Source organism: Anomaloglossus baeobatrachus, chromosome 4, assembly GCF_048569485.1.
Source record: "Anomaloglossus baeobatrachus isolate aAnoBae1 chromosome 4, aAnoBae1.hap1, whole genome shotgun sequence".
In the NCBI taxonomy this organism is placed as follows: Eukaryota; Metazoa; Chordata; class Amphibia; order Anura; family Aromobatidae; genus Anomaloglossus; species Anomaloglossus baeobatrachus.
This window is the reverse complement of record NC_134356.1, coordinates 339,335,261-339,360,935: the sequence shown is the minus strand read 5'-3', so window position 1 is coordinate 339,360,935 and position 25,675 is coordinate 339,335,261. Positions and strand designations below refer to the sequence as shown.

The following is a 25,675-nucleotide window of genomic DNA, read 5'->3' as shown; positions in this document are numbered from 1 at the left end:
CCTGCTCATGAAATGCCCCCATCCATCCTGCTCATGAAATGCCCCCATCCATCCTGCTCAAGATATGCCCCCATCCATCCTGCTCATGAAATGCCCCCATCCATCCTGCTCATGAAATGCCCCCATCCATCCTGCTCATGAAATGCCCCCATCCATCCTGCTCAAGATATGCCCCCATCCATCCTGCTCATGAAATGCCCCCATCCATCCTGCTCATGAAATGCCCCCATCCATCCTGCTCATGAAATGCCCCCATCCATCCTGCTCATGAAATGCCCCCATCCATCCTGCTCATGAAATGCCCCCATCCTGGTAAATGGCGTGTATCCTGTGGCACAGTAAAAAAAAAATAAACGTTTATACTTACCCTTCCTCACTCCCTGAAGCACCGATCTCTGTCTCAGCTGCAGCGCCGCTGTGTGGAGCCGTCACCGGTGTCTGCAGCATCGCGTCTTCCTGTCTGTACCGGCGGTAAGCTGATCGATTCTGGTGGATACTAGCGGCGCGCACAGCGATGACGTCATCACGGTGCGCGCCGCTAGTGTCCAGATCAGCTGACCGCCGGCACAGACAGGAAGACGCGATGCTGCAGGGGGGCGGCTCCACACACGGTGACAGGTGAGTACACTGATTCACTGCACCCCGCGCTGATAATGATGCACGGGGGGCAGTGAATACAGCCGCACATGATCACTCCAGGCTGTAGTTGCCAGGGGTGATCACGGCCGGCTGCTAATTATGCACGCATCCCCCCCGCCTATCACCCCGCCCACCTGTCAGCGCCGGTTTCGCTGAGAGATGATGGGCGGGAGGATGGGCGTGCATATTTAATGAGCGGGCCCACGTGGTCACGGCAGGCTGTTACAGCCTGCTCGTGCCGCCAATGACCCGCTGCACCGCGGCACCCTCATTCCCCGCAGCCTTATAGTCAGACCATAAGACACACCCCCCACTTTCCCCCAACATTTGGGGGGAAAAAGTGCGTCTTATGGTCCGAAAAATACGGTATGTCATTTGTGTATGAATAAAATCTTTTTCATTGCCTTGTAAAAGCTCCTGGTCTTTCTGGTTCTTCATACTATTATGGAGTGGTTTTTCTTGATATTTTGAATAATATTTGAGATTTTTTGATCAAATTTTCTGATCAAATATATAATATTCTAGTTAGCATATGATATGCAGATTCTTATCATGTTACTGCATTGTTACTGTTTTGTCTGTTTTATCCTGGTGTCAACATGTTTTTTTCTTCTTGTATACTACAAATTACAATGTGTTCTCACATTCTCTAAAAGCTCAGTGTATTATTATGCAAATTATCTCTCCAGGAATGGAGACAAACTCTAGCGCAGCGCCACCTATTGGAAGTAACGATCCTAAAAGTCAAATGTGGATTTTTAACAATCCTTTGCATATGACCTAGGATATATAAGCCAGATCAGAATCCCAATTTGTATTATTATGTCAATTCCCAAGTGAAAGGTAACTGGTTAGAATCGACGAGCATCATTGAAGAAGATTTCCTGAGAAAAATGAAGCAGCAGCATCCAGTTCATCGATAGTAGTCTCTCAGCCAAGAAAATTGCCAAACTGCATCATGTGAGTACCATGACAGTTGTAAGAATATGAAATTAAGTCTATCCATCCATTCAAAAGCCAAGACATGGACATCCAGGCAAAACATCGAAGTCAGCTCATCACAAGGTCTATCAGTTCTGATGCGACAAACAAGGCAGTGGAGATGGATCATATGCTTCATAATAGTGAGATCACAGATATCCCGGCAAGCAGTGTGCTACGCACATTACAGAAGTCTGAAATGGTGGCCCAAAAAAAAGGTGAAGAAGCCTCGACTTCAATATCGTCATAAGAAGTGTCTTCTTGAGTTTGCAAAAAAGTATGAAAAGTGGACAGTGGAAGATTGGAAATGGGTGATTGAGAGCAATGAGATGAAAGTCAATAGATTAGGCTACCATGGGTGCAAATGGGTCTGACAGAAACAAGTGAAAAAGGAGCTAATGGATTGAGAAATTAAAGGAACTAGCAAGCTCAGTGGAGGAATCCTGATGATATAGGGTTTTTTCACTGCAAAATGTATTGGATTAATGGTGGTCTCAATCCTGAGCTATGTGAGTATCCTACAAGACAAGTTACTTCATACACTAGAGTACTATGGGTATGAAAAAGACGACATAGATTTTCAGCAGGACAACGACCTGAAGCATACATCGCGATTGGGGAAGAAATGGTTTAATGACAATGTAATAGAGGTACTGGATTGGCCCCCACAGTCCCAGACCTCAACCCAATTGAACACTTGTGTGTAGAGTAAAGAGAAAGCTGGGCAAAAAATAAAGGAGATATTCAGCTCACCTATTCCTGGGAGACCATATATTTGGCTGTGCACGGATCGAGGAAAGTCAGCCACCTTCTCATGTAGACAATTTCATAGAGTAAGATCCAGCAATCAAGTCCAAACAATTAGTAAAAAATTGAAAAGCCTTTATTTCATTCTTTTAAAAAATCCATCATGTGCAGGTATGAAAAGAAGGACGCATTTCGGACTTACATCCTTACTCTGTCTCTATAGAAAATCACAATGAATCCACACTTAAAAACACACGGAACATGAGGTTAGCAAAAGTTCAGGACATACAAATTTAAATTTATCATAGCGCAACAAAATGATGCAGAAAAAATACATTAGACTAATAAATATATAATAAGTCTTTCTTAATGTTTAGTCCAGAGTGGATCCTTGTTTCCATAATAAAAATCCATTTTCTTTCTTTATAGTGTAAAATACTTTTTAAGTCCCCTCCCTTTTTTGGCAATGTTTCCCTTTCTATAGCGTTCACTTGGAGGCTATCCACATTCCCATTATGTAAGTTAATAAAATGCTGAGAAGCACCCGAAGGGCTTCTAGTAGAATTATTTACCGCATCATAGATGTGTTCGGATATTCTTTTTCTTAATGCTTGTGTGGCATATCCAATGTATTGTAAGCGGCATGCAGTGCATGAGGTCATATAAATTACATTGTTAGAGCTACAATTCATCATATTTTTTATATCAAACTTCTTACTATTAGAATAGGATGAGAAGTTTTTCGTATCGGTCATATATTTGCATAAATCACACTTTTTTTTACCGCACCTGTATGACCCACATGTGGAAAACCAATTGCCATTTTTCTCAGATTTTTTGCCTTTATTCAAGTGATCACTAGGTGAAAGAAGGGCACCCAAAGTAGTATTTCTTCTAGGAACAAATTTTACACCCTCACCGAGGATATGATTAAGTGTTTCATCAGCAGATAACCCCGGAAGAATTTTTTTTATCTTGTGCACGTCATAATAGTTTTTGCTAAACTTAGTGGAAAAAAATAATTTAGTATTATCAATATTATTTTCTCTCTTTTTATATTCAAGACATTGTTCTTTACTTTTTGTATTAATCTTCTTCTTGGCTTCTTTTAAATTTTTATCCTCTGGCTGTGAACCGTTTATCAATTCTGTCATATTCTATTTTTAAGTCACTCTGTTTAGTACAGCAATCTTTAGCCCTAACGTATTCTCCCGTGGGTATATTTTCTATGACAAAATTTGGATGGCAACTGCTTGCATGCAATATAGAATTTCCTGCCGCAAGCTTGCGGAACAATTTGCAATCTATGTTCCCATTTTCGATATTCCCTCTCAAGGTCAAATCCAAAAATTGATTTTCAAGGGGATCACTTTGGTAGGTGAATGTTAAATTATATGGGTTATTACTTATGTATGAAATTAAATTTTCTATGTCACTCATGGGGCCATTCCAAACAATCAATATATCGTCAATATATCTAAGATAAATTGACAAATTTTGGCAGAAGGGATTCTTGATATTGAAAATGTATTCCTCCTCCCACCAAAACATGAATATGTTCGCAAGGGAGGGTGAGAAAGGTGACCCCCAACGGACATCCCTGTGTCTGTAAGTAATAGTCCCCCAGAAACATTAAATAATAATTTTTCAGCAAAAACAATGTCACCTCCAATATGTACTGTTGTAACTCCTGTGAGTAATCTGAATATTTAGAAAGCTGAGTTTTTAATGCTAATATAGTCAAATGGTATGGGATAGAGGTGTAGAGTGTGTGAACATCACACGTTAACCAGCCATTATTAGGTTGCCATCTAACTTAATTAAGTGTATTCAATACATGTTTGCTATCTTGTGTATAGCTAGGTGATGCTTTGGCCAAACATTGGATATGGTTATCTAGCCATTCGGAAAGATGGTCAGTGATAGAACCTATTCCTGAGATAATAGGCCTGAATCTTGCTGGAAATTGATATTTGTGCACCTTTGGGAGTGCATGTAATAAAGGTGTTACAGAACATGAAGGGTTAAAGAGCTCCTTTTGTTTTAAACTAATCAACCCAAAATAAACTCCTTCTTCCAATAATATTTCCAAAGCACTCGTAATTTCTTTGATGGGATCACACTGAATTATTTTATATATATCACTGTCCTTAAGCATTCCCTTTATTTCTCCCTCATAAAGACTTATATATAGGATAACTATCGCACTTCCTTTGTCGGAATTTTTAATCACTATGTTGGTATTTTCTTTAAGTGATTTAAGGGCCAATTTTTCACCAACCCATAGATTATTAGAAATAATTTTACTCTTTCTGTCAAGCTTTGTAAGTTCCTGCTCAACTAAGCTTTGGAAATCATTCATTTGCTAGCATCTCGTTTGAATTGGGTAATATTGATGGTTGGGAACCCTATTAGACAAAACCGCATCATGTGCATGGTGTTCCATACCATCATTGTCCATTAAATCACGTACGTTTTGTAAAGTCATTTGTTCCTGAAAGGAATTAAGTGGAAGCAGATCCTGACTCACAGGTGATTGTATGCCAGTCTCCTCCTCATGGAAAAAATGTGTTTTAACTGTGAGTCTTCGTACGAATCTATTCATATCTAGTATGGTATTGAAAAGATCACATTTAGTATTAGGGACGAAGTTCAATCCTTCTTCCAACAGCTTTATCTTCTGACTTCTGAGAACAGAAGCAGACAAATTCATCACTGGAGACATTTCCTCCTCATTCAATAATTCTGTTTTCTCATGTAGTATCTGTGTTGGTATTTTATTCCCATTTGTTTGTTTTCTACCGGCCCTGCTGATTTTTTTCGGGACTTTTTTAGACTGGAAAACACGTACTTTTGGGAGAACAGATGAAGTCGATGGCAATACCAACTCAGGTTCAGATAGATCCGTGTGGTAATCAGTTGATTCCGGCTCAGTTGATCAAAAACTCACCCTATTTGCAATCCATTTATTATCTCCTCTTTCTTTCATTATAGGTCTAGGACCTGGAGAGTAAGCTTTACGGAATTGGTGCCAGGTGTACACCTTAATATTTTCATAGTCTTGCAAATACCTTTGGAATTTGCCCTCCTGTAGGGTAGTGACAGAGTCCACTAGTTTTGTTAAATTCTCATTAATCAGATCTTTCATCGTTTTATAAGCATCCAATCCCGTATATTTCATGAGTGTATTTTCTACGTCTTTTACTTTATCTTCTAATTCTGTTAATTTAAACTGTTCCTGCTGAACAATCAGGGTGATACATTTTTTTAGAGCATATTATCGTATCCCACTGTGTTAAAATTCAGGATTAAATTCCACAGTAGGTCTCTTCTTGAAGAAAAAGCTGTATACATACCTAAGAGAGTCGACCAGTATGCACCAACATTGGGAATGTGTACAGAAGACCAGGGATCAGATTTTGGTCAAGACATGCTTGAATTTGAATGAGAGCATGATCACAAGGATTCAGGCAGTGTTGAAAGCCTTTGGAAATTTGCAAAATACTAACAAAGTAATACAAATTTAAATTTAGATTTTTAAGAGGAAAACAGTAATAATGCAGTGACATGACAATAATCTGCATAACTAATCATATGCTAAATAGTTTCAAGTCAAACTCATTTATGAGATAGCTAAGATGATTGTCTATAAAATGAAGGTAGTATCATGCTCAAAGCTGTAGTGAATGTTGAGATTTGGATCCTGAAAGTCAGAAGTTCAAAACATTGTTACCTTTTTGCTTGTCACTGTAGACAGTTTGCAATTGGGATTTTTAAAGACACTAAAGCTATGATATATTTTATTTCTATGTGCTGTACTGTAAAAACAATCACTTAAGCCTTAGAAGGAACTGATTTAGTGTTCTTTAATGGTATTACACAGAGCAGGGTGACAATAATGTGTTGGATTTATTAAGTATCTTTACCAAGTTCAACATTTAGAATAGGATGTAGCACTGCAGCTTTTATTTATTAACTCACTATAGCAAGATATTAATATTCAGTGTTAGCTTCACATATGTTCTCAGATAGAATTGTCAGTCCATGATCACATTAAGTCTGAGATGGGTGCCCTTTACATTCTTATCCCACTCATCCAGGTACAAATTCAAAAGCAAATATTTTGCCGTGGCCTCACAACCTCCTGCTGCTTTTTTTGGATGGGAAAATTACTACCTCCATTTCACATTTATCTAGTCATTTCAATGTACTGCAACCTTAGTCATTCGAATTTACTCAGGTAGGTCACATGTGTTATTGGAATATAATATCATTGTCAATAAAAATTCTGAATTTCTTTGGTGTATGTCAAATTCATAGACAATTCCTTTAGCACTAGCTACTTTAAAATGCAATGTTTATTCAAAGAATTTCTTATGATTTTATTGCAGATCAAGATAAATGATGTTAAATATTATATGAATAAAAATTATGTTTTCATACACTATCTAAAAATACACATCTGCATGTTTTTCCCAATATCTAACATGAAATCAGAATAAACCTTTCCTGTTTTAGGTCAATTAGGAACCAAAATTATTTCTATTTACCAAATGCCAGAATAATTATAGAGAGAGAATGTTTTAAAGCATTTTTATTACTTTCTGCAAAATCAAAAGTTTATATACATTTCATTAGTATTTGGTACCATTGCTCTTTAAACTGTATGACTTGTGTCAAACATTTTGGATATCCTTCTACACTTCCTCCTCACAATAGTTGCTAGGAATTTGGGCCCATTCCTCCTGACTAAACTGGTGTAACTGAGCCATGTTTGTAGGTCAAACACAATTTGCCCAAAGGGCAACTAGAGGTACCCTAACTAAAGATTAATAAAACTTAACTTTTATTCTCAATTATACATTAAACAGATCAATCTAAAATCTCGGCAGACAAAGCAACCTAATAGTAAGTCATGTATCCGGCCATGGACCAGATACTATATACAAGTGGACTGATGTTCTACAGTATTATCAGATTGTTGTTGCCCTACTCTGCCTATAAAAAGCTAATAGCCTCCCCAACATGTTTCACCATGTCTGGCTTCATCAGGGGGCTGAGGCTATAATAATCTCATTATAGCCTCAGCCCCCTGATGAAGTTTTATTAATCTTTAGTTAGTTGTGTTTGTATTAATAACCCCATGCTAATTAACGGTATAGATTGAGGTTTCAGTATTTGTACATGTTTGTAGGTCAACTTTCTCGCACCTGCCTTTTTAGCTTTGCCCATACATTTTTCAATAGGATTGAGATCAGGGCTTTTTGATGGCCACTCCAAAACATTGGCTTTGTTATCCTTAAGCCACTTTGTAACCAGCTTGGCAGTATGCTTCATGTCATTGTCCATTTGGAAGACCCATTTCCGCCCAAGCTTTAAGTTCCTGGTCGATGTCTTGAGATGTTGCTTCAGTATTGCCGCATAATCTTCTTTCCTCATGATGCCATCTATTTTGTGAAGTGCGCCAGTCTCTGTTGCAGCTACACAACCCCCCAACATTATGCTGCCATCTCTGTGTTTTACAGTTGAGATTGTGTTCTTAGGCTTAAAAGCTTCTCCCTTTTTCCTCCAAACGTAGTGATGGTCATTATGGCCAAATAGTTCAATTTTAGTTTTGTCAGACCACAGGACATGTCTCCAAAAATTAAGGTCTTTGTACCTGTGTGCATTTGCAAACATTAATCTGGCTTCTATTTTTGTTTCTTTTGGAGTAATGGCTTCTTCCTGGCAGAGTTGCCTTTCAGCCTATATTGATAAAGTAGTCATTTCACTGTGGATAATGACACAATCTTAGCAACTTCCACCAGTGTCTTCACAAGGTCTTTTGCTTTTGTCCTTGAGTTGATATGCACATGTCTGACCAAAGCACGTTCATCTCTGGTACACATTCCTGAGCGTCATGATGGCTGGACATACCCTTCTTGTTTGTACTTGCGTATAACTGTTTGTATAGATGAATAAGGCACGTTCAGGTATCTGGAAATTGCACCCAAGAATGAACCAGACTTGTGCACATCTATAATTATCTTCCTGAGATCTTGGCTGATTTCTTTTGACTTTCCTATGATGCTAAACAAAGAAGCAGTGTGTTTCAGGTGTGCATTAAAATTCATTCACAGGTGTGTCTCTAATTAACTCAGATGTTGCCAATAAATCAGAAGCTTCAAAAGACAGGACATCATCATATGGGCTGCCCCATATTGTTTAATGGCATAGTACTCTTAGTTGTACTTTACACGTTGCACGTTTTACCGATGCTAGCGATGCTGAGCGCGATAGTACTCGCCCCCATCGCACATTCGATATGTGGTGATTGCTGCCGTAGCGAACATTATCGCTACGGCAGCTTCACACACACATACCTGCTCGGCGACGTCGCTGTGACTGCCGAACTATCCCTCCTTCAAGGGGGAGCTGCGTTCGGCGTCACAGCGACATCACCGCGACGTCACTAATCGGCCGGCCAATAGAAGCGGAGGGGCGGAGATGAGCAGGACATAACATCCCGCCCACCTTCTTCCTTCCTCATTGCCGTCAGGGCGCAGGTAAGGAAATGTTTGTCGCTCCTGCGGGTTTACACACAGCGATGTGTGCTGCCGCAGGAGTGACAAACAACATCGTACCTGCGGTTGACCCGACATTATGGAAATGACCGACGCTACACAGATCACCGATTTTTGACGCTTTTGCGATCGCTTATCGACGCATCTAGAATTTAAATGTTGCGATGTCGTTACCGGCACCGGATGTGCGTCACTAACAACGTGACCCCGACGATATTTCGGAAGCGATGTCGCAATGTGTAAAGCCCCCCTAAGTGTGTAATGTAAACTTTTGACTTTACACAAAGTAATAAAAATGCCTTAAAACATTATCTCTCTCATTATTCTGGCATTTTACAAATGTAAATCATTTTGAAAATCCTCACTGACCTAAAACGAGAAAAGTTTATTCTGTTTTCATGTCAGATAGTGAGAAAAACATGCATAGTGTATTTTGATAGTGTATGTAAACTTCTGGTTTCAACTGTATGTTATATAATCTATTCTTTTATTCAACAACACAGCCCATTTCTGCTATCAAGACTAAATCCTCATAAAAAAAAACAAATCCTCAAAATACAGAAACTCTGCCAAGTCACACTATTTTTATTACCAAATTCTTGAATGCTAAAAAACAACCTCTCATATTTGTGGAGCATTGGTGATTACAAGGAAAGACTTTGAACCATTATGATTTCTTTGTGCTAATTTCTTAAATTCTTTCTTAGAAACAACTTCTCCAGCATGAAGTCCTCCTTAACAGTTCTCTAGGATTTTCTCCACCCATTTCTTTTGGATACATTTTATCCTTTGTTTCAACATAGCGATGGGTGGAATTATAACTTTTTCAATTAATAATTTAATAAAATAGAAAAAAAGTTTGGCAACGATACCTGTGAACATACCTCCACCCTTGTATATTTTTTATTGCGGACATGAACGTTAAATAGTTTTTTTTATAATGGAGTTTTGAATAAAATATTATGGAAATGTAATCACTGCTTGATTTTTTCCTCTTCTTTTGATTTTAAAAAATATTTTTCATTCTCTTGTTGCATTACTATTTGTTTTTCATATCTTTAGGGCTGTTATCCTGCATGTAACAATTTAGTTACTGAAAGTTAATGGAAAAAATTCCTATAGTATTTAGAGGAGTCCTCGGGATGTTGTTTGTTTGTATTTTAATTGGCTAAATAGAATAAAAGGAAAGACAACATATGACAGAGTTCATTCGTAAATCTCTTTCAAATACCATTACACTAGTAAATTAAACCAGCTTCAAGACGAAACTCTGTTTCCGTAATTCATGGTTAAAGCTGCAGGAATGGAGCTGGGAGTTACCATTTACTTCTCTTCAACATTTTATAATTTAGCATTTCCCCCACTATTACAACATATCAGGTAGAAGCTCAGAAAAGAAGATGATTATGAGAGAAAGTTAGAAAATGGGGCTTAATTAAAAAGGACAAGTCAACAGGTCAAAAGTAAACAGTTTTTTATTTTTTATTTCTTCTACTCCCTGGAGTATTCAATTTTTTATTTTTTTCAAACCTGACATATAGACAACAAACATATAGGACTTTTACATTAGTGTGTCCAATATGCTAATTTTTATGGTCTTTACCAAAGGGGTGTTGCTCACATAATGTTCAGAGCAGCGCGTGAATAGGCTGTTCTGCATTAGTACTGTGTGAGTAACGTCCCCTTAAGGCGGCGTCACACGGTACGATACATCGTGCGATATGTTGTTGGCGTCATGGATTCCGTGATGCACATACGGCATCGTTAGAGATATCGTACCGTGTGACACCTCCGAACGACTGTGAATGAGCAAAAATACTCACCTTATTGTTGCTCATTGACATGTCGTTCATTTTCATAAAGTTGTTCCTCCTTCTGCACGCCGGTTGTTCGTCGTTCCTGTGACAGTACACATCACTCCGTGTGACACCTCCAGAATGACGAACACAGCTTACCTGCATCTGCCGGCAATGCGGAAGGAAGGAGGTGGAAGGGATGTTACGTCCCGCTCATCTCCGCCCCTTCGCTTCTATTGGGCGGCCGCTGTATGACATCGCTGTGACGCTGAACGTCCCTCCCCCTTCAGGAAGAGGATGTTCGCCGCCCACAGCGATGTCACTTGGGAGGTAAGTACGTGTGACGGGGTTAAACGACTTTGTGCGACACGGGCAACAAATTGCCCGTGATGCACAAACGATGGGGGTGGGTGTGATCGCTCATGCGATTGTACGACATATCGGCACGTGTGACGCCGCCTTTAGTAAAGAGCATGAAATTAGCATATTTGGAGCATTAAAAACAAAACCAAAGAATTTGGACCAAACATGTGGATGATAACTGGGGTTTAAGCACATTGTGGTGCTCAGAAAGTAGAGGGGCACTTGGATTTGGAAGTGCAGATTTTGCTGGATTTTTTTCTTTTTTTCTGGGGTAGCCATAGTGTTTTTACAGAGCCTTTGTGCTACCAGTAATGTGAAAGTCTGCTATATTTCCATTAACAGATGTACTGTGGGTACTCGTTTTTTTGTGGGTTGAGTTGAATGCTATTTGGAGGCAATTTGGGATACAGAAAATTTTTAGTTAGTTCACATTTTGTGCTCTTCACTTACATCAGGGTTTCCATCTACATCTCTGAAATATGTTATTCAGGTTAAACCCCCGATGGATTTACTATAATGAGAAATCAGAGTTACACTGGACTCAGTTTAGCCTCTGTTCAGCAGTATCTGTCTTTTCAAAGGTGCACAAAACTATTGTTCACCATACTTTTGTGCACACCTAAAAATACCACAGGTTAGATGATAGCTCAAATTGGCTCCCTCTGCCTCACCACAGTGAATTTTGTCTGAATCACATTTTTCAGATATTTATACATAATCAGTAATGTAAGTGCGCAGCATAGAGTGCAGGATAAATGTGAGCCGTGCATTACTGCTGTCTTTGGGAGGCAGAAGAAACAAAAAATCAACAGCAATTGAAGAATTGGCTTTATTAATCTTTTTACGTCATTCACCTTTCAGTTTGCAATAAATGATAAAGTGGCTTTATTCCTTAGGTCAGTAAGATTACAGCGATACCAGATTTTATATATATTTTGTAGGTTTGGCTACTATCATGCTAAAAATGCTTTTTTATCAAATGAAGGTATTTTGCTTTACCATATTTTAAATACTATAGTTTTTTTATACCAAAAGTTATGTGAGTGCTTGTTTCTTTGCTTGATGAATTCAGTATTTATTGGTACTATTTTTCGCCACATAATATTTTTGATCGCTTTCTATTCCACTTTTTGTGACGCAAAATCATGAAGAAACAGCAATTCAGGATTTTTTATGCCATTCACAGTGTCATAAAAGTGATTTCACAGTTTTATCCTGCATATTAGTACAATTACAGCAATACCACATTTATATATTGGTTTAATGTTTTGCCACTTTTACAACATAAAAACTATTTTGTACAAAAAAGGGACAAAATTATGTTTTTAGTGATACCATTATTTTGACATGTGCCTTTTTAATTGCGTTTTATTCCGGTTCTTTGACATCTGTACCTGGAAAAAACATAGTTTGTGCTACTTTTTTTTTTTTTTTATGGTGTTCACTGAAGAGGTTAACTTGTTTAACAGTTTTATACATCAAGTTGTTCTGCATGCGGCGATACCAAAAATGTGTGATTTTTATTCTATAAAAATTGGTAGAATATTTTTTAATTTTTCTGTATTTTTATTTTCTGATTTTGTTTACATATTTTTAACATTTAATTTTTTTTTTACTTTTTTACCTTGTCCCTATATGGTACATTTATTGCACTGATCACCGATATAATGTATTTCTATGCACAAGCATTGGAATACATTATATCTATCAGTGCTGCACTGACAAACGCATTTTAGACCATGCTCCTAGTATGGTTTAAAAGGTTTCCCATAGCTGTATACTGAAAGGGAGGTTGTCATGATGACCTTGGCTTGCCATATGCCCCATATGGGCCCCCAAGTGACATTGTGGAGGCACCGATGAGATGGGAGGGCTAGCACACTCCTCCCAGCTTCACAAATGCTGCAATCGATATCGATCGTGGCATTTTGAAGGTTACACAGCCAGGGACGGTGCAGGGATTTTCCTGGCTGTGAGAGCCGGCTCTTGGCTGTCATGTAAGCCAAGCTCCTGGTGGCGATCATGCGGGTACAGCTTCTATGACTGCAAGATCACCAGGATGTATGAATTTATCCAAGATCGGAAAGTCCCCACCAAATAGGACATACAGAACTGATCAAGGTCATGAATAGGATAAACATATACTGTAGAGAAATGAAACACCAAAAACGTAACACAAAATTGGCATATATTTTGGTTAGTAATAATGCCCCTGACTCTTGTAAATCTGTTCAAAGCTATGCAAAGCCCTAAATCTTTTTACTGATCAGAAAGTTTATGCTGTCAATTCTTTCCATTATACATGATCAAATAGAATAGTTTATAAAAAGCAAAAAAAAAAAGTGTGGCATTATATTGGGAAACATTAATTCAAATATTTCAGCAGTTATAATTGCAATTAGTGACATGTAACTAAATTAATAATATTGCTTTAGAAAACAAATACTTATAAAATGGTGAAATATGTAAAAATGCTGTTATACACAACGTGATTACATCAAATTTATAGTGTACTTCTCTTTATAATGATTAGAATCATAGTAGTGTTGCAATGACTTGTTAAAGTTTTATCCAATTAGATTTATAATTTGTTAACCTTTTTGCTATGTACAGTACTTTGGAGGAACTTAAGTCAGCACATAGCTATTATTTTACAAACGCCATGATACCATGTTGCATCTTAGTGTTCAATGTCTGTGACCTTGTGTGCCACTGAGATTGTGGGCGGTTATTCAGTGACAGATGGACAATAAAGTCTGGGACAGAACAAATGTTTTGCAACTCACAAAAATATATTTACAACAATGTATCTCTCTTTCTCTCCTAACATGTAATCCAAAGATGTTTGGTAACTTATTTCATATGATATGAGTATTTCATGTTCAATATGTACACGTTTATCATGTATGCTTAAAAACATCTCCAGAATCCGACCTTTTCTCCCCTTTGAAACTGCAAAAACACTTATTGTTGTTCTTATTTATTATTGTCATGATCCAGGCCGGTATCTGCCACTGTGGTATCTGCCAGCCTCGGTTGGGTCATGTCAGGAGTTAATTTCTCCCTGCCTCATTCTGGTTTCCGGAACGTTATATCTGTGTGCTGCACCTCTGGTTCAGCGCCAGTGATAATCTATGTCTCATAGTGTATGTAGCTGCCTCTGTTGAGGTACCCGATCTGTCCTGCCGTGCACCCTCTCCCGTCTAACCTGTGTCTGTCTGTCCTCCCCTGGCCCTCATGCTTGTCATACATATTTGTTTGTAGTTTGGACTTCCTGGTACTTGACTTACACTCCCGTCCCTGACTTGGCTCTGTCTCTCCCTTCAGCTTTCTCTATTAACATTCAGCTCCTGACCCCTTTGTTTGCTTCTGACTTTGAGTTCATTCACCCGTCATACATTGTTTTGACTTCCTGTTGCTGACTCAGCTCTCTGACTACTCTGCTGCCATCTTGTGGTGACTCCGCTGTACAACTCCGGGCCACATCTTAGTGCAGCGTGACAATTCTCATCTGGTCTCCTTCTAACCAAACTTTCTCCTCGACAATCCATCCTGAATGCAGCAGCCAGGGTTATATTTTTGGCCAGCCACTCATCGATGTCTGCACCCTGTGCCAGTCATTACACTGGTTGCCTATCCGCTACAGACTATAATACAGATATCTCTCTAATCCACAAAGCTCTTCACAGTTCTGCACTAGCCTATTTTTGTTTCCCTCATTTTTGTGTATCAATTTACCCATGCCCTCCATTATGCAATTAATCTAAGACTAACATCCTCCATAATCCAAACCTCACACCTCCTTTTCCAAGACATCTCTCATGCTACACCAGTGTTTTGGAATGCACTAACCCAAACAGTCAGACTATTATCTAGCCACTATGTTTCTAAAGGGAACCTGTTACAGGGGAAAATGCTATTAACATGCAGATATGGGGTTAATTTGCAGGTTAATAGCATTCTATGCCTGCCCAATGCCTGCACAGTAAACCCAGCTGATGGGAGGAAATTAACTTTAAACTTCAGGACAGCATTTCGGTTTCAGTCACATGGGCAGTGCCAGCATGGATTCAGACACTGCTCTGTGTATGCAGAGTGGCAGCTGCAAAAATGCCCCTGGCACTGACTGGCAGCTTCCTGTAATTCTGACCAGCTGTCAGTAAGTGCAGAGAGCATGATAAGATAAGCATGGCTTTGGCTGTTAACCATTTATATGTTGCTATCAATCTCATAATTGCAGGTTATATATAGCAGCTAAATGCTGAGCTTCAAAGGAACTTCAAAGGAGTTCAGGATTTCCACTGTATACTGCAATACGATGGTATTGCAATATATATTATAAGCAATTAGATGATAACAGGTTCAAATCTCCTAAGGGGACTAAACAATACAAATAAAAAGTTGTTAAAAATATAAAAAAGTTAAAAACAATCTAATAGCTCAAATCATCCCCCTTTTTCCCCCATTTAAAATGAATAAATTAAGAAAATATCTAAATCTAAAATCATTCATAAAAGTCTAATCTACCAAAATATAAAATTAATTAACCCAAGTAGTAAATACTGTAATCAGGGAAAAAATTAAACTCCAGAAATGTTTTTTTATTTTGTTACCACACTTCCCTAAAAAAATGTTGTGCATAGGTAAAAAGTGTAGGAATAGAACTGTCAGCTAGTCATGCTAAGAACAATATCCCACTCAGCTTGATGAAAAAAATGTTGCTTGTCCCGGAAAATGCTGACACAATCCAAAAAAATAATTTTTACAAATTTCCTAATTTTTTTCTTCTTTTAATGGAAAAATAATCAAATAATTTACACAAGTATGATATTTTAATATTTATACTGACCTGTAAAATGATGATTCAGTGTAACTTTTGCAACAGAATGTATGCCATTAAAACAAAACCCAAAAAACCATGGCAGAATTACATTTCTTCCAAATTTCACAGTACTTGGAATTTTTTTCCACATTTTTCAGTACATCAGATGCTATAGTTATGCTAAGATTATTTATCATTCAAAACTACAACTTGTCTTACAAAAAAGCAAGCCATCAATCGGCCATGCTGATGGAAAAATAAAAAAAAGTTATGTCTTTTGGAAGAAGGGAACAAAAAAAGCAAAAGCTCAAAAACAAAAATTGACTGTAGAAGGGGGGGTTTAAATGGGACCTGTCACTTGCTCAAACATTTAGTTAAATACCATGTAAAAGTTCCCCTAATTCTGACACTGTTATCCATTTTGTGCTTCATCACTCCATTACAGAGTTATCCACATTTGGTGCTTTTGGTGCTCAGTATGTGAAATCTCTGCTTTCGAACCAATTGGGTGGTTCTTCATAATGGTTTCTGGGGTGTGCAGTTTCACCCTTTCCTTCCACATGCTGCAAAATATAGCTTGGTACCTGATCTAGTAGTGCAACTGTCTCATACACTTGGCAAGCCATGATTGCCAATGTCTTGCAGGGAAGGGTGAAACCCCATGCCCCAAGAGAAGACTTTGAAGTAATATCCCGTTGTACTGTAAGTAGAAATTTCACATACTGCTGTCCAAAAGGAACAAATGTGAATATTTCTGTAATGGAGCGACACAGCAAAATGGAAATTAGTGTGAGAATCAGGGTTCTTGGCGATTTTTCTAAAGTATGTGCCTCAATTTTTTGAACAAGTGACAGGGCCTCTTTAAATGTCTCAAGTGTTTATCTCCTTTCTTCTTTCTTTCCTCTCCCTAAATTTTCAATAACTTACAGAACAAAAAGTAATTTCTTTTTTTTTATATTCATGATGTATGCTTTACAGACACAGATCCAAAGTAAAAGCAAATACCCTATTCTTTTATACATGTGTTTGACGTTTTCCATCAGTTTTACAGTGGTAACAAGCTCAATTTTGTTTCTTACAGGTTGTCAAGAGTTTTGACATGGTTTCTAAAAAGGGACGGGAACTTCTAGCAACTGATACCACAATTTCTTATTCTCCACTATCTGTCACAAATGGTTCAAATCTCTCCTGTATCTTAATTTATGCTACAACATTTATTATCAAAGTTAACAGTTCGGTGGTGTTTGATTTGACAAATGCTACTTTTGAAGTACCCTCAGCAGACACAAGTTTATCTGAATGCTCTGACACAAACACAACGTAAGTATATATTAATTTTATAGCAAGCCTGTCATATCAGGTAACTGCTAAGAATAAGCTGTCATGTACAGTATATGTACATTAGGAATAATTCTATTCCTGGCCATTATATGACTTGGATCTTTCATTTTTTATTTTGCCAGTATTACCTTTGATGGGCTCTATCTTTCATTTACAGTTCTCTCTGAACTAGTGGGTGGGGATTAGCTGCTAAGATGTTTCTCATATATAGTACATAGAATCACTTATGGAAATAAAAGGGTTAACATTTCTCTGATGTCCAGGAACAAAACTTCAAAGGTTCAGTGAAGATCAAAAGTGACTTTTATTCTACGTGTTTTGTAACAGGAAAGCTCCTTCTTCAGGAATAAATCACATATGCACACCTACTGACGACATGCTCAGATCTTACACCTCCTGACGACATGCTCAGATCACACACCTCCTGACGACATGCTCAAATCACACACCTCCTGACGACATGCTCAGATCACACACCTCCTGACGACATGCTCAGATCACACACCTCCTGATGACATGCTCAGATCGCACACCTCCTGACGACATGCTCAGATCACACACCTCCTGACGACATGCTCAGATCGCACACCTCCTGACGACATGCTCAGATCACACACCTCCTGACGACATGCTCAGATCGCACACCTCCTGACGACATGCTCAGATCACATACCTCCTGCAGACATGCTCAGATTGCACACCTCCTGACGACATGCACAAATCACACACCTCCTGTCAACATGCTCAGATCATACACCTCCTGATGACATGCTCAGATTGCACACCTCCTGACGACATGCTCAGATCACTCACCTCCTGACGACATGCTCAGATCACACACCTCCTGACGACATGCTCAGATCACACACCTCCTGACGACATGCTCAGATCGCACACCTCCTGACGACATGCTCAGATCACACACCTCCTGACGACATGCTCAGATCGCACACCTCCTGACGACATGCTCAGATCACATACCTCCTGCAGACATGCTCAGATTGCACACCTCCTGACGACATGCACAAATCACACACCTCCTGTCAACATGCTCAGATCATACACCTCCTGATGACATGCTCAGATTGCACACCTCCTGACGACATGCTCAGATCACTCACCTCCTGACGACATGCTCAGATCGCACACCTCCTGCAGACATACTCTGATCGCACACTTCCTGCAGACATGCTCAGATTGCACACCTCCTGCCGACATGCACAAATCACACACCTCCTGCCAACAGGCTCAGATCGCATACCTCCTGCCGACATGTTCAGATCTCACCCCTCCTGCCGATGTGCTCAGATCGCACACCTCCTGATGACATGCTCAGATCGCACACCTCCTGCCAACATGCTCAGATCTCCCCCCTCCTTCCGACTTGCTCAGCTCCCACACCTCCTGCCGACATGCTCTGCTCCCACACCTCCTACCAACATGCTCAGCTTCCACACCTCCTACCGACATGCTCAGCTCCCACACCTCCTGCCGACATGCTCAGCTCCCACACCTCCTGCTGACATGCTCAGCTCCCACACCTCCTGCCGACATGCTCTGCTCCCACACCTCCTACCAACATGCTCAGCTTCCACACCTCCTACCGACATGCTCTGCTCCCACACCTCCTACCGACATGCTCTGCTCCCACACCTCCTACCAACATGCTCAGCTCCCACACCTCCTACCGACATGCTCAGCTCCCACACCTCCTGCCGACATGCTCAGATCGCACACCTCTCGCCGACATGCTCAGATCGCACATCTTTTTAGCACTAAATCTGCATCTTTCACCGTCTATTGTAAATAGAGTTTTTCCTTAAAATATAACTTTTATTTAATACTAAGTAATAATAAATATAACCTATAGTGTACGTTTGGGCACCACTAATTCAAACTAAACTAAACGTGCTCAGTGTTTTCCCAAAGTGCAGGTCGGCCTGACAGCAGTGATATCAAATTATGTTTATTGGTGTAATATACAGTATTATATAGGAACCGTATCTTCCAAGTCCATTATGGGGACAGCCCTCATTATGCTAGGTAGCCATATTAAGATAGATGTTTACCATAAAGCACTGTAAAATGTACTGTTTCATATAAACTGTGCAGAATATCACTTCTACATACTATAGTATATACAATTGCGACTCACAGTCCATTTTGGAAAGGACTATGACCTGGATGATATGGTTCCTATATAATATATTACACCAATAAACATAATTTTATATTACTGTGGTCAGGCCGACCGGCACTTTGGGAAAACACTGAACACGTTTAGTTTAAATTAGTGGTGCCCAAATGTACACTAGGTTATAGTTATATTAATTAGTGTTTAATAAAAGTTATATTTTAAGGAAAAACTCTATTCACAATAGACGGTGAGACATTCTTAATTTTGGAAAGTTAATTATTTCTGTAATTATATTCGGATACAGTGAATTTCAAATCTACATCTCTTGGCAAAAAAAATACAGTTTTCTGCCAGGAGATGCAGGTCTGTGAGCTCAGTGAGAGTTCATTAAGGTCTCCTGAGGTCAGGTTACCATAGGAACCTCTAGCTGTGACCGCAAATAGCCTGAGTGATGTCACCACTGATTGCTGCGGCTCAGTCTCTACCTGAAGTTACAGTGTGCGGACATATTTTATTGTCATACGCTGTTAGTTCAGATATAGCAGAGCTGGAATCATGATGGGACCTTGTGTGGATTACTTAATTTAGGTCACTCCCCAACCTTATTGAAAGTGCCAGAACACCGCTATGCAGCTATACACAACGAAAGAATTGTGGTATGATTCCTTTTGATAAAATTATAATCTTTATTATGAATGCATTAAAAATTATACAGCAATTGAGTCCTCAAGGGGTTAACAGAACTGCATGCAAAAAGGTCAATAGCAGTGATTGTGAACAGTTGGCATTGTATGATACACACAATAGGATCAAAGTATTAGTCATAAATAACTAAGGATGTGATACAATGGAATATAAGTCAACTCACACTGTAATTTCCCATTTACATAGTTTGATGGTAGTGTGCCCAAACTCACTACTACCTATAATGATTGCCTAATTGTGTGTCATATCCATATTGTTTTTGTGATGTAAAAGAAGCCCTGTACACATAGCTAAAGATAGTCAATTGATTGCTATCGGCATAACCACAACCAACAATTTAATCACAATTATAGTTATAGTACAATACTGACCACTTTGCAGCAAGTCCAGGTAACCACCAGTCCCTACGCGCGTTTCACCTCTTCTTCAGGGGACGTATGGTGGACTGTGTGTAGGCCAGGTATATATAGTATAAACAATTAGTCTAAATTAAGAGGGGATGGACTTCCTGCAAAACTACGTGGATGGTATCCAGCGTTACTATAGGGAGAGTCAGGTGTCAATCACTAACATGGTTGTGCTCTACAATACAGACAGCTGTGATTGGCCCATGTGACCGTCATTTGCCTTTCCCTCAACAATGACAGGCAATCACGTGATACGCTCTAGCCAGTGAGGTGTTATTTACATAGCAACAAAGGACGCCTTATCATAGAAAACCTGGGACGCCGGGCAGGGTCAGCCCACTACAACCGCGTCACAGAAAGTGACGTTTACTTGTGGTAAAGTCCGCCCATCGCAACCACGTCACCGGAAAAGCATATGTTGTTATAGAAACATTAAGCGTCTGAATAGTAAATACATGTCCCGAGTAAAAACCTCATCAAAACTGAATGCACATTTATGTTTGCAAGAACATGATCTCAAAAGAGTTCCTTGCCGCTCGGTGTAAAGATGGGACTCATGATCAAACAGCCGTAATTAACGTACTTGTAACACCCAGTACCCGCCTGCTCCAAAGCAGGTCACATGATCCATCCACTACACTGAAGGATCTTTGTCAAGGCAACGAGAGACGCACAACTACGTCACAGGAAGTGACGTTTACTTGTGGTGAAGTCAGCCCATCTTACCCGCGTCACCGGACATGGCATGTGTTGTTATGGTAACATGGAGCGTCTGACTAGTAGGTGTATGTCCCGAACAAAGCCTCATCGAGTCCAAATACATAGGTTGCAAGTACATGATCCCAATGTCGATCAGTGTGGCGGCGGCACTCATGATCAAACAGCCGTAATTTACATGTTTATAACACACAATACCCGCCTGCTCTCAAGCAAGTAACGTAATCCATCCACTGAACTGAAGCATCTTATTCAAGGCAACGAGGGACACACAACTGTGAATATCTGACTAACCAAAAAGAAATACCAAGTATGTCCGTCATATCTACCTCACAGCCTATACCACATATGGCTACAGCCGTAATACATATATGTCTTTAAATATAGTGACGACCAGAGCAGGTATTTGGACTATATCATGAAGATGTAATCAATTAAAACCTCACCTATCCCCATATATATCTAAGCCAGATTGCAACAACGCATACCAGGCTCTGGCCACCACCTAATTAACCAGCTACCAAGTTCCAGAGTCGCGTTTATGCTGCAACTATGATCACACAAATCCTAGACTAAGTTACATATATATGAAGTGAAGTGTCAATAATATTCTATACAATTTATATACACCATATATAATGTTCATCTGATCGCATTTTGCATCTATTCATAAACCTAAACCTATACAATGGTGGCGGTACCGCCACATTGAGCGTCCTCAAGTGGCGGCAACACCTCATTGTGCCTATAAGGTTGATTGGCGTGGCAGCTCCGGGAGACTCCAGAGTCACCTCCCCCACTCGGTCCTATGTCCAGACTCCATCACAGCTCCACGCACCACCTTAAAAATCCCTATGAATCCGCAGTGAATTAGAAACAATCATTTCAATTAAATTACTATACTTATGCACATCCACAATTAATGCAATATAGATATAATATGAGAATGCTGTTCCTGATGTAGAATTTTCGTCAGTTCTCTTGATTCGAGTATGGTTACTTCCTCATGATCCCAATTTAGCATTATATTATAGATGGATCGGGTATCTATAAATCCTTAAATAAAAAGATAAAATGTTAATACTTATCTTTGCAGACTTATTAACATAGATTATCAATTAATTTTATGATTCCCAGTTCCATATCCAAGGCCTACACATGATAAAATTAATTAAAATCAACAATTAAATTAAATAAAAAGTTGCAATTAAACCCCATACAACCTACAAAAAAGAACTAAATCCAAAATGCTCATTCAATCCTGCAGGAGCAACCGTACCTAATGTGTAAATCCACCTGCTTTCTAATTTGCTTAAGACAGTGCCCAGATCACCTCCTCTCAGATCAGTTTTTACTTGGTCAATGGCTTTGATTTTTAAAGAAGTGGGGTTGGAGTTATGGTATGTTTTATAGTGCCTTGGTAGAGTTTTAAGATGTTCTGTATCCTGTGCTGTTTTAGATTTTTCTATGTCCCGTACGTGCTCACGTACACGAATTTTTAATTCTCTACTTGTGAGGCCTACGTAGTATTTACCACACCCACATTCTGCTTGATACACCACGTTTTTTGATGAACAAGTCAGATGTGGTCTAATGATATATTCCTTTGAATTTTTCAGACCCAAAAATGTTTTGGACTTGACCATGTTTAGACACCCCTTACACATTCCACAAGGGAAAAACCCAGGAGATAGTTGCATTTGGAGCTTCTTTTTATTGTTCTGGTAACAGCTTTGAACTAAGAGGTCTTTCAGGTTTTTTGACCGTCGAGCTGCAATCATGGGGCGATCAGGTAAGCATTTTTTCAAAATTGGGTCAACCATCAGAACACTCCAATGTTTCTGAAGAATTGAGTGCAGATCATACCAACGGCTGTTATAAGTGGTGATGAGTCTGACAGGTTGTTCTGTCTGGGTTTCTATTGGTTGGGGGTAGAGTAATTTCTCCCTCGGGGTTTTTAATGCCCTCCTATAGCCCCGTTTGATACACTTCTTACTGTAGCCTCTGTTCAAAAAGCGGTTAGTCAAATCTTTGGCCTGAGATTGAAAATTATTCATAGAGGAGCAGATGCGTTTTGCTCTTAAGAATTGTGAAGTGGGTATGCCCCTAATTGTGGCTGGGAGATGGCAGGATTGGGCGTGTAACAAGGTATTAGTGGAGGTCTTTTTTCTGTAAACATCTGTGCTAATATCTCCATTAGGAGAAGCCTGGATTTTTATGTCTAAGAACTCGACCTCGCGTCCATATTTATAGGTCAAGTAGATGTTTTGGTTATTCATATTTAACCGACCCATAAATAATTCCAGTTGTTCTACTGAACCCTCCCAAATGAACCAGATGTCATCTATGTACTTGATCCAATTTTGGACCAGGTACACAGATTCATCTGGCTCAGTTTGGAAGATCTGACACTCCCAGGCTCCCAAAAACAAATTTGCATACGAGGGGGCACAGGATGCCCCCATCGCAGTCCCTTGTGTTTGCAGATGTCTCCTCCTTAAACATGAAGCAATTATGCCTAAGAATGAAATTAAGTAAAAGGAGAATCAAATCTACAAGTTTAGGGTCCAGATTACTCGATTGTAAGAAAAATTCCACAGCTGAAATTCCATCTTGGTGCTTAATTGAGGAATATAAGGCTTCCACATCCGTGGTTACCATCAGGGCCTGTGTTCCTATATTAAGGTTGTCCAGTCTCTGGAGGGCCGCGGTCGTATCTTTAATGTGAGAGGGGAGTGTGAAGACCAAAGGTTGAAGATAATACTCAATCAAATCCCACACGTTCTCACAAAGACCCCCATTACCTGATACAATTGGGCATCCTGGGGGGTTTACCTGGTTTTTGTGTAATTTGGGGATGATGTAAAATGTTGGCATCCTGGGATTAGAGATTAGCAGAGAATCCATGACTTTCTTAGGAATTGTTCCCTCTTGGAAGGCCCTATCCAGAATATCATGGAGCTCTGCTTGATATTTTGACAACGGGTTATAGGTCAATTTTTTATAGTTGTTATTATTCCTAAGAATTTTGTAGGCTTGTGCCTCATATTGATCATTAGGCCAAATAACCAAATTCCCGCCTTTATCGGCGGGCTTAATAGTTATATCCGGCAGGCATTGTAGTTCTTTTAGTGCTCTTCTCTCAGAATAATTGAGATTAGAGGACCGGTGAAAGTTGCCGGCCAGGCCTTCTATTTCACCACTAACCAGTTTGACAAAAATATCCACCGCTGGACACGAGCTGAAGGGTGGAAATTTTTTCGATTTCAGATATAGGTATTTTGGAAAATGTATGGAAACAGTTGGTGTCACCTCCGTTCAACCACCAATAGATGATTCATTACTTGATGAAGGTTCATCGCTTAATAATGCACTTACATAGTCAGTGTCACTGGTGTCACTTTCCATAGCCATAGAGCTTAAAGCTGATAATGCTTCCTGTTCTTTTTCGGAGCCGTGTATTTCTCCTGTATTGGATTGATGGAAAAATCGTTTTAATAAAATCTTTCTGGCAAATAAATGCAAATGTTTGACAACAGTGAATTTATCAAGGTCATTGGAGGGTGAGAAGGACAATCCCTTCTCCAACACCTTGATTTGACAATCTGTAAGTGCATAGGATGAAAGGTTTATTACCTTGAGTTGATCATCTCGAGTGAACCCATCATGATGGTAAATCTTAGATTGATTCTTAGCTTTATCTCCATTTCTCATCCTCATATATCTCTTATCCCATGTTTCCACTTCGTATGATGATGCCTCCCCTTCACTGGTTGAGGCAGCAGAAGATATAGATGTATTTATTATTAATATTTTTTCATTCTTTTTTGGTATTTGCCATCTAAATATCTTCTTTGACTCAAAATCCGCCATATCCCGGTGATATTTTTTTCCTTTTAGTTGACTGATTTCAGTTTCCCACTTCTCAATATCTTTATCCAACGCAGTGAAGAAGTCTTTTAAAGATGCTCCTTCTATGTCTCTAGTCATGGCCTTTTGCAACTCCTCCAGCTCTGTATCCAGGGTTTTAAGAAGGATGGCATTTTTATCTATGATAATTTTCATAAATTCATTAGAACAAGTGAGGGATGCCTCAATCCATCGCTTGGTCAAATCCTCATCTTGCAAAGGGAAGGTAGGGTGGGTCTGAATCCTCAGAGCTCTGGGCACTATTTTAGAAAGCAGGTAGTTTTCCATGGACACTTTTGTCCACCAGATTTTCATTTTTTTATGTGTTAAATTTTTATATTTCACAAAATTCTCTTTCTCAGTTGTATGGGAATTATTAAAATCAATAGAGACTCCTTGCTGAAAGATGTTAGTAGCCTTACTCCGCCAGGACAATTCCTTAGCTTTGAAATCCATTATGGTCATAAGTGACCTGATTCTGTAATGAAACAGATAATTAATCATTTAATTTAGGTCACTCCCCAACCTTATTGAAAGTGCCAGAACAC

At 39.3% G+C, this 25,675-nt stretch overlaps 2 protein-coding genes across 2 annotated transcripts in view; one reads left to right on the top strand and one right to left on the bottom strand.

Moving 5' to 3' along the window:
• The window catches only part of LOC142303578 (V-type proton ATPase subunit S1-like), a 171,286-nt gene that overhangs the window by 96,038 nt on the left and 49,573 nt on the right, over positions 1-25,675 (top strand). Inside the window, exon 7 of the mRNA XM_075345077.1 lies at positions 16,993-17,231. Coding sequence (XP_075201192.1) covers positions 16,993-17,231 — 239 coding nt within the window. The remainder of the gene's footprint in view (positions 1-16,992; positions 17,232-25,675) is intronic.
• On the bottom strand, positions 20,129-25,481 carry LOC142303579 (uncharacterized). The gene is made up of 3 exons (XM_075345078.1): positions 24,855-25,481; positions 24,597-24,685; positions 20,129-22,274 (listed from the first exon to the last, which is right to left on the bottom strand). The coding sequence occupies exons 1-2, from the start codon at positions 25,440-25,442 to the stop codon at positions 24,638-24,640; spliced, it is 636 nt and encodes a 211-aa protein (XP_075201193.1). The 5' UTR covers positions 25,443-25,481; the 3' UTR covers positions 20,129-22,274; positions 24,597-24,637.

Excerpts from the sequence above, each read along its gene's own strand:
- LOC142303579 (XM_075345078.1), bottom strand. The coding sequence starts at position 25,442 with ATGAAAATCTGGTGGACAAAAGTGTCCATGGAAAACTACCTGCTTTCT. Across the intron at positions 24,686-24,854 it reads CTCGAGATGATCAACTCAAG|GAGAAATACACGGCTCCGAA; the intron begins GTAATAAACCTT and ends AATCCAATACAG.